Source organism: Magnolia sinica, chromosome 12 (genome assembly GCF_029962835.1).
Source record: "Magnolia sinica isolate HGM2019 chromosome 12, MsV1, whole genome shotgun sequence".
NCBI lineage: Eukaryota > Viridiplantae > Streptophyta > Magnoliopsida > Magnoliales > Magnoliaceae > Magnolia > Magnolia sinica.
The window spans coordinates 57664359-57681148 of record NC_080584.1 but is presented as its reverse complement, the minus strand read 5'-3'; the positions used below and the strand labels follow the sequence as shown (position 1 = coordinate 57681148).

Here is a 16790-nt window from a genome sequence, read left to right as displayed (position 1 = left end):
TCATATGGAGCAACTCGTCCTTCTCCCGAATCATATCATTATTCAATTCAAGGGAGTGGTCCAAACATAACTCACAAGAGTTAGAAAGGTCGATTGAAAGGAGCTCATTCTCCACATTTAAATCAGTCATGTCAGATGGGTGGAGTAAATCATTATAGTTAACCACTTCCTATACCCCTTAATCATTGACCTGGATCAAACTTGAGATTGATTCCAGAGGAATTTGGGCTGCACATTCATGATCGTCATCCCAATACTCGTCATCTTCCAATTCAGTGCAGTACACACTTGGGATGGGATTGCTTCCCTCACATTCTACTCCTAAATTGGGTTGAGGGTCGAATAAACTAACCTCTCCCTCATCATTGAAACTAAGTCTATCATGTGAGTGAAGTGTGTCATTATCATTATATTTGAAAGACACTAATGTCTCTTAATCATTCTTTTGAATAGTTATTAAGATCAACTCATTGGGAAATTAAAGTGTATACTCATTAACGGAATCCAACTCCTTATTCCAAATTCCAGAGTTCTCCACAATCGCATCATGTGAACTCCACTGTTGAATATCTTTTCTAAGTTCTTGCAGTCTTTAGAGTGTATTTTGCTAGGCTCTAGATTTTGGAAGAAATTTTGAATTGAATTCTCTTGGATTGTTTCTGATTGAATTTCAAAGGTAGAGGACCCAAGAGAATTATCACTATGATGCATTGCTGGTTCATCTTCCCAACGTTGATGTGTCCACTGATCATAGTCATACGGATAATAGGTAGGAGAATCTAATGGTTGTTGATACATATTATCACCCATAATATAGTCTCTCATTGTTTTCTTCTTGTTAGATGGTTGATTATAATTCTCACTCCCATAAGTTTGATAACCCCAACATTCACCTATTGTTTCCTTAATCTATGGAGTATAATTATTCTCCCACGTATGATCACATAAGGACTTCTTAACCGGTGGAGCATTGTATTCTAGTCGGTGCTCATTGATGGTTTTAGAAAAATTTTGAGACATAAGGTTGATTTCTATTATAATCATCATACATTCCTCCCCAATATCTCTTATCCATCTCAGCAAACTGACGTATCCACTCTTGGACGGTGAAACCCTAATCTTGAACCTAATAGAAAAATCGTACAACAATATGGAAAGTAAGAAGAGGAAAAGTTAGAAGGAAGTTACTAGGTTGGAGGAGATCTATGTTAGGATCCTACAAAACAGAAAACAATGTTAGTTTCTAAAAATAAAAGAAATCCTAGAATTATAAAGTTTCTAATAATAGAAAATAAAATCTAATCCTAAAAATAGAAAAACCCTAATCGTAATCCTAATTCTAAAACTAGCTAATCCCAGAAAAACGCAACCGTCATTCCCTGGCAACGGTGCCAAAACCTTGTACACAACCTCAAGTGTAGGGTCACGATGAAGTAATAATCTCGGTAAGACCAAGGTCGAATCCATAAGGACTGAACTTTGTACATAATCTGAAAGTAACTAGAACTAAAACTAGAGGAAGATGTAATCTAAACTAGAAAAATTAAGAGAGTAATTGTGAATAGATTAATTAAAAACTAATAAATTTAAAGGTGGTAACTAGGGTACCAAGGATCCACTTATAGTAATTGGGAAGCTACCTTGTATTAATTCAAGGACACAACTGGAATCAGAGTATCCTATCCAATTGGTAAGAAGAGATTTGTCAGATCTCTGAACTTCTCATGTATCTAATCATCAATGAATGCAAGTGGTGAAGATTGGAAGTGATCCGTTACCTAACCATGCCCAGGAGATAAGACAAACGACAATAATTTACCAAACCTACAACCAACCATAAGAGAATTGTGGAAGTTAGGAAGGATTCTGTTACCCTACCATGCCCAAGGGACGATGGTGAACAATTGGACTGCCTAATTTCATAATCTCAATTCAGGAAAAAGAAGATATTCAAAGCAATCGCAGATCCATTGTAATTTGAGTCATAATAAACCATTAAATACTAAAAATATTCCTTAATAATCAAACTAAAATCCAAGAGAATTCAATAAAACATGAATCAAAGCAAAGCAAACATCCCAATCACGATACAAGCTTCACCTCTTAGCCCTAGATAAAAGGTTTAGCCTATCATAATCATGATTAAAATTATCTCTTAAAGGAAAGACATAAACAAACTCAGGGAAAGGGAAGAAAAATAAAGAGGAAAGAAGAAGGAGAAACTCTCGGTGATGGTTCCACGCTCTCTCTCTCTCTCTCTCTCTCTCTCTCTCTCTCTCTCTCTCTCTCTCTCTCTCTCTCTCTCTCTCTCTCTCTCTCTCTCTCTCTCTCTCTCTCTCTCTCTCTCTCTCTCTCTCTCTCTCTCTCCTTTTATAGCTTAAGGTAAGTCGAATGGGTGGAGTCAGTCGGTGGAGAGCTTTTACGCAACTCTGCGAAACCGCAACCATGTGCGCACGAAACCTACACGAAAATAGCTGTGTTTGGTCACGTTTTTAGGACAGTGATCGTCCTAACTCTTGGATCTGTCGTCATAGCTAGGGTCATGGCCACCCTCTCTCTCTTCTGGATGGACTGAATCACAGATCCGGCTACGATCGTGCTCGTACAACTGCCCGAAAATCCCAGTTTTCCCGAACGTGCATAACCTTACGCAGGGAGTTGCACTAAGCTCTCGGTGGGCCCCACAGTGGAGTTTTTGAAGAAATACACCCCGTCCATTAGATTCCTGGCGAGATTTTGGTTGAAAATGGGTGGCTTTGCTCGATTTTTGGTGCGGCACACTATATCAAATCACGTTGCTGTTCATCTTGCATTTGACGGTGATCTACCTACGTGTACGTGCATGGCGGCATTTGGACTTTATAGCTGTGGTTGGCCCCACCTTCTAGTTCGAGTGGACAGTTCAGATCACCCGGATGATCGACGATGGTGGGCCACAACCCACCACAGTGGAAGAACGTCCGCGCGCTGGTGAGATTAGTCAGGTCAACCTGACTTTGACTAGGAGTCTAATCTAGTGCACTGTGCATTCACGTGCGCTGTGTGCGCACGCGACCTAAGGTGGGGTCCATTGTGATGCTCATGAGAAATCCGCTCTTTTGCCATCTAATTTAAGGGGTTGAGACCAAAATTAAAGCATATCCAAAGATCAAGTGGGCCCCAGATCAGTGATTCATGGGTTGATCTGTCTGTTGGACCACTTCCACAAAGATCCAACAGTTGAAATTTTACATGTACAATTACTTTATGATCCTCAGGTCATATATAAAGTTTCGAGCCAAACAGATGGTGGGAACCCTGGGATTTTGCATTCAGCACGCTTTTCAGGCTTCTTTATCTTCAATTACTTGATTTTCTCAGATTTTTGGAATGTGAATTTTTCAATCTCGCTCCCCTAAGATCCGTCCCTTGCCTTAGTGATTCTTGAGCATCAAATCCATGCTTTTAGTAGCTTTTTTCAATCCAAGCTCTTAAATTCACCTTGCATTAAAAACATGATTAAAATACAATGTTAAGCATTATCATGTATATAAAACCAAGTAATAACTGGGGTCTAATGTACAATATTTGACCCTCAACATACTACATGTGACCGAATTCTGCACATGAGAGGACAATAGAAACTATGGTTCAAGTTGACGAATTTGATATGTTCTGAGGCATCGAGGTTCCAATTCCTCAACTTGAAATAGTTTGTTCACTTCGTCTACAGCTCCATGTGATGATTGAGATTGTTCACGGAGAAGGATGGGCCACGCATAGAGAAGTACTTTACTCATCAGAGATCCTCAATATGAAACTGTTTGTTCTTGCAAAGTTGTTCCGAACTCACTTTTTTATCGATAGTGAGAATCTCTAGTCATCTACATTTTCTAATGGCCCATTACCGGAGGGACCTACATGATGAACGGTCTGGATCATCACGTGGAGGGTCTTTTCACTGTTACATTCGAAGCAAAAATAAAATGCCTATTGATTTCTGTAAGGTGTGTGGCAGCCCGATACATTGTCAAGAGAGAGGGAACGAATTCAAGATAAGGAATCTATGGAGTCGGGTGACCAAAATCTGAACCCGTCGATCAATATTTGCCAAAACGATTATTATGAAAAATACGAACCTATCTGGAAAGATCTCTATCACATCATTAAGGGTGATTATGACAGAGCGGCATATGTCATGGTACTTGTCTTCTCCAGCATTTTGCTATTCGCCATCGTCGCCTTCTTTGGCTCATACAAGCGTCGTTCGCGCAACAAGTTGCTCAAGGGGGCCCTATGGGCTGCCTACTTTCTTCCCTTCTACGTCATATCAAACACCCTTGGACTGATGCAATCACCACCGTACCATAATCAGATGTATGCAATCTGGGCCGTGCTTTTCCTCCTCGTTCACGGATGCACCAACACCACGATTTACAGCATCCAAGATAACCAGCAAGGAAAGAGAGGCGCCTTGCAGGAAATCATTCTCCTCTATTTGGCTTTTTGGTTGTATTATCTGCATCATAATGAAAGAGTGTTTGAATGCCCACTTCTAGTGATTCTGGTAGTTACCGCCATCAAGTTTGCTGCTCGAATGATAATAGTAAACTCTAGGTACTCACCATCACTTGAGTTAAAAAGGACAACTAAACTACTTTCCGACTACTACATGCGATGCGACAAAGACAACAACAGCGCGGCAGATTCCGTCCACATGAAAGGATGCGACGAAGACAACAGCAGCGAGGCAGATTCCGTCTACATGAAAGGATGCAAGTATTTGGTCATGGGAGAAGAGAAAATGGAAATGGCAAACAAAGGGAAATGGGACAAGGATAGAATTGTCACTGTCGAGAAGATATGGGACTGCCGACAGATGCCACTTCTCTCCGAAAGAGGTGATCGAGATGGTCATTTGAAAGACATGTGCCTCTCATTTGCCTTGTTCAAGATGCTCGTACTTCGATTCAGGAGATACCCTTTGCATGAATCTCATCTTCCGAAGACTTGGAACTTCGTACGGTATGGGCTCCTCTCAAAGAATGATCACGAAAGAGCCTTTCGAGTCATCGAAGTAGAGCTATCATTCCTTTATGATTACTTCTACTCTGTGTTGCCAGTAATATTTAATGATAGGAGGTCATTCTTCACTAAGACTGTACTCTATGTGATCTCAAAAATCCTTGTGTTGGGAGCTAGTATTTGGATTGCAATACCTCTTATCAGTTACGCACCACCTGCCCGAGAATTTCTCGACTTAAAATACTGCAAAATAAATGTTGATTTGAAGAACGATTGTTACATGAGAGGTGAAAAATGGGCAGACAAATTCTGTAAAAAATTTCTGGTATATCCACCTACCCATGCAGATGTTTTGGGCACCTGTGTGGTGATAGGCATGTTCCTCGTAATGCAGATTTTGCAATTCCTCAGTGTTGTTTTTTCAAATTGGACCAAGGTATGGTTGGTGTGCCAATATGTCCGGAAGTGCTTCTTGCAAAAGAGTAAGCTGTGGGAGGGAGTGCTGGTGTTCTTTTGTCATCCTCCGCTTATGAGATCGAAACATTGGAGAAACAAAATGAGTCAGTACTTTCTTCTTTCTTCTTTCAATTACCGCCCTACACGATGCTGCTTTCTGTGTCATGTTTTTATAGATAAGCGTAGGAGAGGGCAGAAAGCCAGTGACTCTGTAGAACTGTCTACGCATGTGAAGAAAGCTGTTATTGATACATTGATAGTTAATGGCCGTCGATTGACAAATGGGGTGTCTTCTTTGCGGAAAAACGAGGTAGAAGCAAAGCTCTCTTGGGCATGCAGCTTCGATTCAAACACATACACCATCTTTGTTTGGCACGTCGCTACCTCCTTTTGTGTCATGGAGCACGATGCCGAGTGCAAGAAAAAGGAAAAGGATTCAGGTAAGGTAGAACGAGATCGTGCTGTCGCCACCAGCATATCTGGATATTGTGCCTACCTGGTAGCTTTCGCTCCATCGTTGTTGCCTGATCATCCTGATGATACTGAATTATTATTTGATGCAACAATATCAGACACGAGAAAATTACTTAAAAAATGCAGAAAAGGGTTGTACCAGAAGTTGAAGGACATGGAAAATGGGGAAAGCATTGTAGAAATGGGCGTCAAACTTGGGAAGCAACTGTTGTCACTACCAGATGAAGGGCAAAAATGGAAGGTATTGGCAGAATTTTGGGCAGAGATGATATTGTTCCTTGCTCCATCGGATAATGAAATGGCCCATGCCGAAAGTCTAGCCAACGGTGGAGAATTCATCACACATTTGTGGGCTTTGCTTACTCATGCAGGAATCCTGAAAAGAAACTCCGATCAGCTTGATGTAGAGAACCCTCCTGGAGCTTCTTCCAGTCAATAGGAAGCAGCTTTGGCTTCTAAGCACATGGAAGAGCGCTAGAATTCGGTTCTCTTTGGCTCCAAACTATCCAATAGAAGCTGAACATCACCTATGTTTGCTACTTGTGATATGAAACCAGTACTTAAAGGTGTCATTGGTTTGAAATGGGTGTGATATTTAAATTAAGTTTGTTTGTTGCTTGTTCTATGAAACCGTTACTGAAAGGTGTTATGTATGTTATTTTGCCCACATCATGACTAGGGCCCAAGGTTTGAAATGGTTTTTCTATGTAACTTAAGTTTGTTTGTTTGTAACCAAAGTTTGTTTGTTGCTTGTGCTACGAAACTAGTACTGAAAGGTGTTATGTATCTTATTTTCCCCACATCACAACGACTCAGGCTCATCCAGCCAATATTTGAAATGGGTGTAACACGTAACTTATAGTTCACCTCTGATACCATTATGTATCGCCCTGTATCAATCTGTATTGGGCTGTGTTTCGGCTGATACAGGGATGAGACACCAGTATCGTTCATGGGCAATACCAGTACGTATTGGGCAATATGTACATTTTTTGGATGATACTTTAAACCTTGCATCATCCATCATAAATCATGCAGACATCCATGGTATCTTCAGGACAGGACTGTCCACCTTCTTGATTTTTTATTTTATCGGTCACATTCCATAATCTGTTGTCTGAAATGGTATGTATGAGGAAAATGGATTCTTTTTGTGGTTCTCATTCAACTTCAGAAATCAGGGGTCAAGAGTCATCCTCTCATTATACAATTATTGGGCCATTGTTCATCACAGAACTATCCAGAAGACTGCCGGATCCTCCATGATATGTGCATCATGCCCTAGAATTAGAATACCTTCAGGTAAATGCATCATCAAAATATATAGCCTATGTGGATAAGAAAATTTTGAATACTTAGCTGGGTATAGCTAGAGAGAAATGCTGTGAAGGCTCGTCCAACGTAATCAACAGGTTGGATGGCTAATCATCATTACGGTGTGCACCAAGAAGTTTTTAATGATGGGGTTCAATGCCTCCCGTGGCGTGGTCCACCTGAGATTTGGATATTTCTCTCGTCCCATAAAATAATGATCTAAAATGAACAAAGGGCATGGATAAAACACATATATCATTATGGGACCCACGGATCACACTGGCGACGTCCCTGCTGGCAGTCTCAGTACGCAATCCGCGTCCTAAATAATTAAATCCATGACATTGCTGTGTACCATAAGCTTAACATAAAAGAAACGTGTGGCGCCCGAAACGATGTTTTTATTACATCCAATCCATCCATCATGCCAGCCACCTAGCTAATGTTCTCATCAGGACCAAAAAATCAGACTGGTCGAACATTGTTGTGGATCACACCAGAGGAAAAGTGGAATTTAGATCCCCGACCATTAAAACCTTTCATTTGTGTGTGAGGCTCACAATATTTTGCATATGCCATCCAATCCATTAAGAAGATGCCCCCAATCAAGATGAGTGGAGACTCCAAATGTTAGGCCATTCCAAAACTCAGCTGGATTAGAACATGTGATTTTATAGGTTTTAGGCCTGATTTACATATTGTGACCCACCTGAGTTTTTGACTGACCTGGTTTTTGTGAGCGAAGAGGACTGAGGGTGTGCATATGATGGACGGGTTGGATATTATGTATAGAATCACTGGGCCCTACACTTTGCTTTTGGAATTTAAGCTGGTCGTACAAAGTTTTTTAATCCATTCCATCTAAATAATCAAAAGGGTAAATTTTTGGTTCATGGAGTATTCCGCAGGGGATCATTAGTTGGGACTACTTAATTTCAATTACTTGCAAGTAAAGTCAGCTCCAAAGTTTTCATTGCTCTCAATCCAATCGGATTAGGCTATCCTTATATATATATATATATATATATATATATATATATATATAGGCATGCTCACCTACGCACCTATGCACATGCGCACCTTTGTACACGTGTCATGGGTGTTGAATCCGAACGGTCCATAAGATGCGGAATCCCATGAAACCTTTAGGAGTGAATTTTCACCATGATCTAAGATTCTGGTGGGCCTTAGCAAAGAGAAATTCAAATCAAGGGAAGAAACTGTTTACATTTTTCATGGCCCACCAAAGTTTTTCTTCAAAGTAAAAATTTGTAACAACGGGTTTCATGAGGTTCTGCTTCATGTGGACCGTTTAGATGTTCGAGACTCATCACATATGATGAGTTATCAAAAAAGTTCGTATGTTTTCGATGTATATATATATATATATATATATATATATATATATATATATATAAAATAAGTAAACCGAGTAGATTAGATGTATGTAAGTTGCACGTGCGTGCTAGAGTTTACTAACTCAATAGAGGATTAAATTGTCGTGTCCCCTGCATTGACACAAGAAAATTGGAGACTGAACCGGTATCCAGGTTCCTTTCAACCACCGATATTGCACTCTGTTGAAGGGATTTGTGAAAGGACATGCATCTAATCCTTCTTAATGAGTTTATTTTGCCATGTGACAATAGATGTTAAGTGTGGGGACTAAAGGACTTTATTCTTTCACAAACATTTTAAGTTTAATGTACTTCTCAAGAGAATAAGGATGCACAGACAAATTAAAGAAGATAAAATGTTGCCGATTTTATTAATATTTGGAAATGATGCTCATAACAATTAACAAGTTATGAGACAAGCAAATTAATAAACAAAATGGGAAAGAATAAATACCCGATGTGCCTATCAGAACAGACAATCAAGGCAGGTGTAATCAAGTAGATCAGAACTTAGATGATCATGGTTCTACAAATTAGGCTAGCATAAATTTACTTCTACTCTTAAGAAACTATAGTCGGACCAGTTATGTAGTAGCTATGTAAAACTAGGCCATGGTAGGCTTTACTAAGAAACATAAATGAAATATAAATTAAAAGATAAGTTGATGTGTTTGGCGTAGGGCATCGAACTCTTCTTCAATTCTCCTTTTATAAATTTTCGAGGTGATAAACTCTTACTAGGGTTTCCTTGTTGCTTCTCAATCTTCGTGCTCACGCCACTGTTCTAGATATGGGAAGGACTCTAGTCAAATTCGAACACCCTGGCTTCTCTGATCTTCCTCTCTTAGTTGATCTATCGCAGGGATGTTCGTGGCCCACCTAAGACTAGGCCTAAATATGTTAAGATTTCAAAAATTAAGTTAGCCGGGTCAAGGGCTATATCCCGATCAATCTCAACCACCCAACATCTCTAGTGATGGTCAGCTAGGCCAGGAGTCATAAAAGAGGTGTCGGATAGTCTATATCAAACCTCATCTGGCATTTTCAACATTCATTATGGGATAATTTAGAATGTTGAAAGAAAATAGAAGGATAGGATCCATCACATCCTAACCTCCTAGATTCTTGATCTCGATGGAAGTTTGGCTCTAGGGGTGTCTAGGTGCTTCATCCGTCTCTTCCTATCTCCATATTGTTAAACAGACTGGATTTATCTGATGTGCTATCATCTGATAGACTTGCCTTCTCATCCATCTCTCCCATCCCATTTAATCTAATCAATGAACGGCTTGGGATTCGTTAATGAGATTCTCTCTCCCAACTTAGGCTCAGTCCCAAGCCAAGTTGACTTGGACAAAGTTCCGATCTCCTGATGTTGGGAACCTTCTCAATTATTGCTGCCTCTCCGAATGTTTATAGAAAGATCTCTCAGTTTGGAAGGATTATGAAAGATAACTTTGATGAGGATATCATCTCTAGATTCATGATAGATTCGCTCTTTGATGGGTATCTTATAGAAGTGCCTGGTATGTTGTCTCATAAATGGACACAATAAACATTGCCACATGGCATGCTTTGATTCACCCCCTCGAGTAAGGGTATGTGTCATCGCATTAATCTCAAAATGCATATCATCGAAGGGAAATCAACCAAAGATCTCATCAGGTGTGAGTATGTCTCTCATGTATGATAGACATGTAGTGTCACACCCTGCTCTAGAAATACGAGTTCGCTTGACTTAGTCGCCAAGTTGAGGGTGTGACTCAATGGGGAGGGGATAATATTATACACATAAACATAATAATTATCACAAATAGTTAAATTAATTAATCATCATGCATTTAATCAAAGTATCAATTATCTACTGGCCGATATCCAACACAAGTTCATACATCATTATTTTAAAAAAAAATAAACGTAAAATGAAAAATTCTTTATTTTTGCATCAAATCTCCAAGAGTACGCCTTTCAAAGTTATCACTCCACACATGGAGATTCCAGTTCATTTCTCGGTCGTGGATTATTTTCAATTAACAGAATGAGCTAATAGCCCAACAAGTAGTTATACGCATGATTCACAACATAAGCATGATACAAGTGCATATACAAGAATCTTAGTATACCGCATTACCACATAAACAGTTTCTTTAGTGAACAACCAGGGCCATGGGCCATAGTTGCGCACAGCGTCCGGCTTGCCAACACCCATCCAACCGAGATCCATACGAGTCCAACACGTGTAGGAGTTTACTCACATCCTACGTGAACGCTGACTTGAGGTATCTCACGTACCGTGTGTAACTGTATAGTCTGGCAATAACTGGCTCACTTTAGAGATGGCCAATCTCTTTCTCCAGCCTCAACTGTAGTCCAATGAGGAGGCCCTATTGGCACTAACTTAGGTTCTAATTGGAACTCTACCCGAGAATTTAAGGGATAACTCGATCCCCGAGTTGTCTGGTGTTCTCAGAATGACATACCAAATACAAGGTGGTTGCATACTTAAACAGATATCAACAGATTATAAAAGTTAAGCAAAATAAGCATATAATGTTATGCAATGCATGCGAGAAAATTCATCCATGATAGTGACTACTAACTTAAAACGTTCATTCCTTATTTGACCATTTTGACCTTTTGTTCATTTATTTATGGATCTGATGACTGCACTCGGGTCTACGATCAATAGAAAGATTCATTTTTTAGTTATGGCTAGAATACAAGTAGCAAGTTAAATATTTATTCCTTACTTAGTGTCTATTTTCTTAAAATATTTGTAAATTTGAGTACGATCCTAAGATTGTTACATTATTTCATTAAATCGGTCAATCAAGTCTCAAATTTCTATGATCAGAGCCATAGATAGTCCATTTAGCATGTTTCTAACAATAGTCCAATGGTCCTGATTGATCTATACAATCCGATCATTTATTTCCTTATTTTCCACGATGTTAGTCCAATGGTCTTAATTGATCTTTAATCAAATGATCCGATTTGACATTATATAAAGTAGATTTTTATCTTTCTTAAATATAATCCCTTGATTAGTTTATTAAACAATTGATCAATGGTTAGATTGGACCCAATTGTCGATTTAACAGTCTGGATCATTATTATGATCTTTCCCCTATTTTTAGATTTATCTTAAATTCATATTTACACTTAATGAAAAAGATTTCTAAAGGTATAATTAATTTTATGTGGGCCCTCTTCACACTAAATGTCTATAATGGATTTTTCGCTTATAGGATTATAACACTCTATAAGATATGAAAAACATAAATAATTTAATATATATGGTAGACAAGATCTTGCAATGGTGCCGCTTAGATTTAATTTAAAACATTTAAGAGATATAGTATTAAAGCACTTATTTGATAAAGGGTTTGGATCAGAAGGAAAGCTCACAAAACTTCTCTTTTAATCTCCTTCTCTCTCCTTCTCTCTGTGAGTACTTATAAGAAGTGGTTTGGCATGCCTTATATATAGGAGCTAAAGCCCTCTTACATTAATGCCCATGCACATGCAACATGTGATAAGCATATGTAATATGTGCTAAACACATGTTAAGTGCATGTAACTCTCATCTTTATGGTGAGAGGTTTTGTGGTGAATAAGGATGCAAACAATATGTGCACACATGCTATGGAGATGTGGGTTCCATAAGTACAATCTTCTGGATCTAAGTGCATGATTAGATTGTTTATATTTTATGCCATCTTGTAAAAATAATTCATTGATCAAAATGACCATGATTAATTGTAGAAAAATTACAACTATTCATAGAGGCGGTAGTGCACCAAAGATTGTACATATGCATTCATATGAAATAAGGTGTATAAATCGAGTATGTACATGCCACGATCGTGTGGGCCATACCAAAAGTTTTTATGTCCAATCATTATATCAAAATGAAGCTTTAAAATAAAGATTGTGGGAAAAATAATTTCAAGGTTAAAAAAAAGTGTATAATACTATGAGCCATGCTCAAATGTATGGTTATAATACATATGGATAATTTTTATGATTTTACATATGCTAAAATATTTTAAAATTATGGTATTGAAGATATACTAGAGTCATGAAATAAGAAGCTAGTATACTTAAGTAGGGTCCCCAAAATATGCTAAAATTAATGGTTAAAGAATTCTTGGCCTTAGATCTCAGCTTTTTATCAATATTTAGGTTAAGAATTTTATATGGCATTGTTGATATTGTGTCTAGGCACATATTAAACAGTTGTCTATAGAAAGATCAAGTGGTCCAATGGGCAATTCTCAAAATATTGATGATACATCTATTAGATGATAGTTTTAATGATATATTTCTTTGGACATTCATACTCAAGGGCATCTAAGCCTACTATGAAAAGAGCTTTTGATCTTATTAAGAAACCTACTGAGAAATTTATTGAGATACTAGCCGGATGAGGAACCTTACATAACTAATTAGTTTTTCCTTACTTTTCTATTTTAGGATTAGAATTTATTGCATTCCTAGGATTAGTTTATTTTATTAGGTTTAGTTTGGTTGCTGGAACATCTTTTGAAAGGAAAATCTCACTAGCCTATTTGTCTATCGCCTTCCAGGTACTTTTTCATCTACTTCTCTTTATTTTCGTTACTCTCAATTTTGCTCTTATTACATATGTTTATACATTGAGGACAATGTAGATTTTAGGTTGGGGGGTAGGTTTCCCTTGAAAATTCTTCAGATTTGAGCAAAATTATTAAAATTTTGAGTTATAAAAATTTTACAAAAATTTTGAAAATTTCTGTTAAGTTAAGTGATTTTGAAGATAATCCAGAGATTAGAATGATAAGATACTTATTATTAACGATGGTTGAAATCTGAATTTTAGTTACTTCATAGATTTCAAAGTTAAGTTTGACTTATTAATTCATAATTAGAAGTTCTTAAACATTAATTGAGTTATGATTTCACATATCACATCTAGCTTACACATTGCAGTTTAAGTTTAATATTGAATTGTTAACTTGATGATTATTAAAAATGATAAGAACCAAACGTGGAGAATTTCTCCATCATATTCAATGAGAAGAATTAAAAAGAAAGAAAGAGAAAATGAAAATGTCAACTAAAAAATAGTTATCATTGAAAAGGGCTACCTATCGAAGTTCCTTAAAAGGACTGTTGAAAAGAAGAAAAATGTGAAAATAGTTTGAAAGCCATTGATGGAAAAATTTAAAGGTAAGAATAGAGTGTTGAACTGTAAGACAAGTTTTGGTTTAGGTTTGAGTTATCTTGAACTCTTTTGATTAACAGTATTATCATGAAAGTAGAGAATTGAACCTTTGGTTGTGATAAATCTAAACTTCACTACACACTCATGAAACTCAATGTTTAGAATTTTTCTAATTATATGATTAATGCTTTGAACTTGATTAGTACATTTAACAAGTGCTAGAGTTTAAGAGAAAGCATTACTTAACATTAATGTATTTTAGATTTCTATAATATGGATTGTTTTTAGAATCGCTTGAGCTCGTGGAAATTATTCATTTGTTTTCGAAATACCTTTCACATGTTTTGCTCGGGACTAGCAAAATGTTGGTTGGGGGGTTTGTTAAGACTCAAATATTGCATATTTAACCCTCCAATCGCATTAATTTTCTTGGCATTTAAGTGTTAATTTGATTTAATTATATTATTTTTTTGTCATGCGAGGTGGTTTTGGACCTAAAGATGAATATGTGCTTAAAAAGATGGATTTAGATCTCAAAAGAAAAAAATGAAGAATTAGAGATTTTAAAGTCATTAATGAAGAATTCACATGCCAAGGATTCAAGGAAACCAAGTGACGAATGAAGAGAACCGAAGACTTAAAGTGAAGAAAAGGAATCCTGAAAATTGGTCAGAAAAGTCATATTATGAAATTTCGAGTCTAAAAAGAGAAGTCTTGAAATAATTCCAAAAACAGACTTTGGTTCGACTAAAGCCAACTTCGGTCCGACAAAAATTGCACAAAATAGCCCTGCGAGAATGTGAGATTTTCGGCCTTAATTCGATCTGACCGAAGCCAAGTTCAGTACCCTCGAAATTAACTTCGGTTCCACCCAAAATTGACAGATTCTGCAAATATTTTTCAGATGCGACTTCGGTTCAACCGAAGCGTAACAAAAGTGCGTAAATCCATGGTCAATTTGTGAAATCTCCAAGTCAGTGAAAAATTTGGAGTTCCATAACTATAAATAGGATTCTCTAGGACGTCCAAAGCATCTTCTAGTGTTTGGCAATCGACAGAAGGACAAGGTGGAGCGCCGGCAATGTTTTTCCACTTCGATTTCTTCACAACTTCTAGTTGATCTTTTGTTTTGCTTCTAGGATGTTAGTCTTCTCAGGCTAATCTCTTAGCTAGGGCTAAGGGGTGAAGCTTATAGTTTATTTTGATGTTTATTTTACTTTAATTCAAGTATATGTTGAACTTCCATTAAGTTTATAGTTTGAATTAAGATATATTTACATTTTTCTATGGTTTATAGTGACTGAAATTACAGTAGATGCTGTGAAAGCTTTAGATATGATCTTATTAGCTTTAGAATTATGTGATCTATACAAGTCGTTATTCGCCATCGTCTATGGGCATGATGGATGGTTGAATTCCTTGAGATCATTGCAATTAGACGAATATTTGGGAACTATACTAAGGAAAAGTTCGGATTCTATTTTAACTGCTCCATCAACTGATTGGATAGGATAGGACTTTGATTCTAATCGAGTTATCATTGAATCAAGTAGATTAATATTGAAATTGGTATAAGTGGATTCCTAGATCTTTAGTCTTTTATCTTTATTATGTCAAAACCTTTTTTTCTAAATCGCTGGGTTAGAAACTGAGACTAACCAAGTTAGACTTAGATTAGTTTTAGACCGTGTTCTCCATTCACTGTGGATTCGACCTCATTCTCACCAAGTTATTAATACATTGCGACCCTTCACTTGGGGTTATGAAGAGTAAACAATTGAATTCAGTCCCCATTCATCAATTAAATAATAGAAAGTGTTCAACGTCAATTTTTGATTGTGCTAAGTGAATCTCGACTCACTTTCCCATTAAAGATAACTATCATTTCATAATGTTAGTCATGCTCATCACCTTAAGGTGGTCAGATCAACATAAGTACTGATTCCAAATCTATCTCCTTTTCACTTCATTTTCCAGCCTCCATTTTTTATATCGACAACCTTTTTCATATTATTTCCAGTCTTTTCAATTAAACACATATATGTATAACCTTATTGTTGATCTTACTGTTTTCTAGCTAGTTTTTCTTCTTTTACCAGTGTTTTTAAGGTAGATAAGGTTCTCCATACTTGGTTCCTAATACTTTTCAGTGATAGACATGTTGAAATAAAAAAATTCTAGTATTCTTCATAAAATATGATTCAAGTGTGAATGGTGAACTAGATTTAATAGATGTTTAAACTTTCTTTTAATTAAATAATTGGGAGAACTTAGGTAATAGTTGACTCCATTGATTAAACTCTAAAATTTTAAAAATCTACATCTTATCATAGTACGCAAAATAACTTGATTACACAAATTTTCACTTTCTAAAGAAGTTTTGAAATTGAAAATTTTCGAAGATATTTTTTTTTTCAAAAACTATAAAAATGCATATTAGTTTACCTAATCTCACCCCACAACCTAAAGTCTACATTGTTCTCAATGTAAAAGATGTAATTAATTCAACCCGACATGAGACAATGAAAATAAAAGAGGAGTGATAGGAAGATAATACCTGAAGAAGGAGAATTGAAACATTTCCAAAGTTCTCATTATGTAAAAAGAGTTAGAATTAAAACTAAACAAAACAAAATATCCTAATCCTAAATCCTAAGAAAGAAATAAACATAACTATACCTCCATCAGACTAGGAGGTCCACTATAAGAAACAACGCTTCTACCGATAAAATTGTTGTTAGACCTGTATCCTAGTTTGTACTGTTCCGTCAACTCCCGCGATCCTTCCCATCGAATTCTGGCAACCTGCGATGTATAATCGATGTTTGCGCGCGACTGCAAGTCAAATCTCATAGATTTGAGTCGGCTTAATCTAAGACTTGTACCATTGTGACCACACCGTCGCCGTGGTTCTAACACCGGGTCTTGCATACCGATCC

At 37.0% G+C, this 16790-nt stretch overlaps 1 protein-coding gene across 1 annotated transcript in view; it reads left to right on the top strand.

Annotated features, from left to right (window-relative positions):
• LOC131221420 (uncharacterized) overlaps nucleotides 1-6650 on the top strand; it is an 80453-nt gene extending 73803 nt beyond the window's left edge. Inside the window, exon 2 of the mRNA XM_058216674.1 lies at nucleotides 3998-6650. Coding sequence (XP_058072657.1) covers nucleotides 4046-6373 — 2328 coding nt within the window. The 5' untranslated portion in view covers nucleotides 3998-4045 and the 3' untranslated portion in view covers nucleotides 6374-6650. The remainder of the gene's footprint in view (nucleotides 1-3997) is intronic.
• The last annotated feature ends 10140 nt before the right edge of the window (nucleotides 6651-16790 follow it).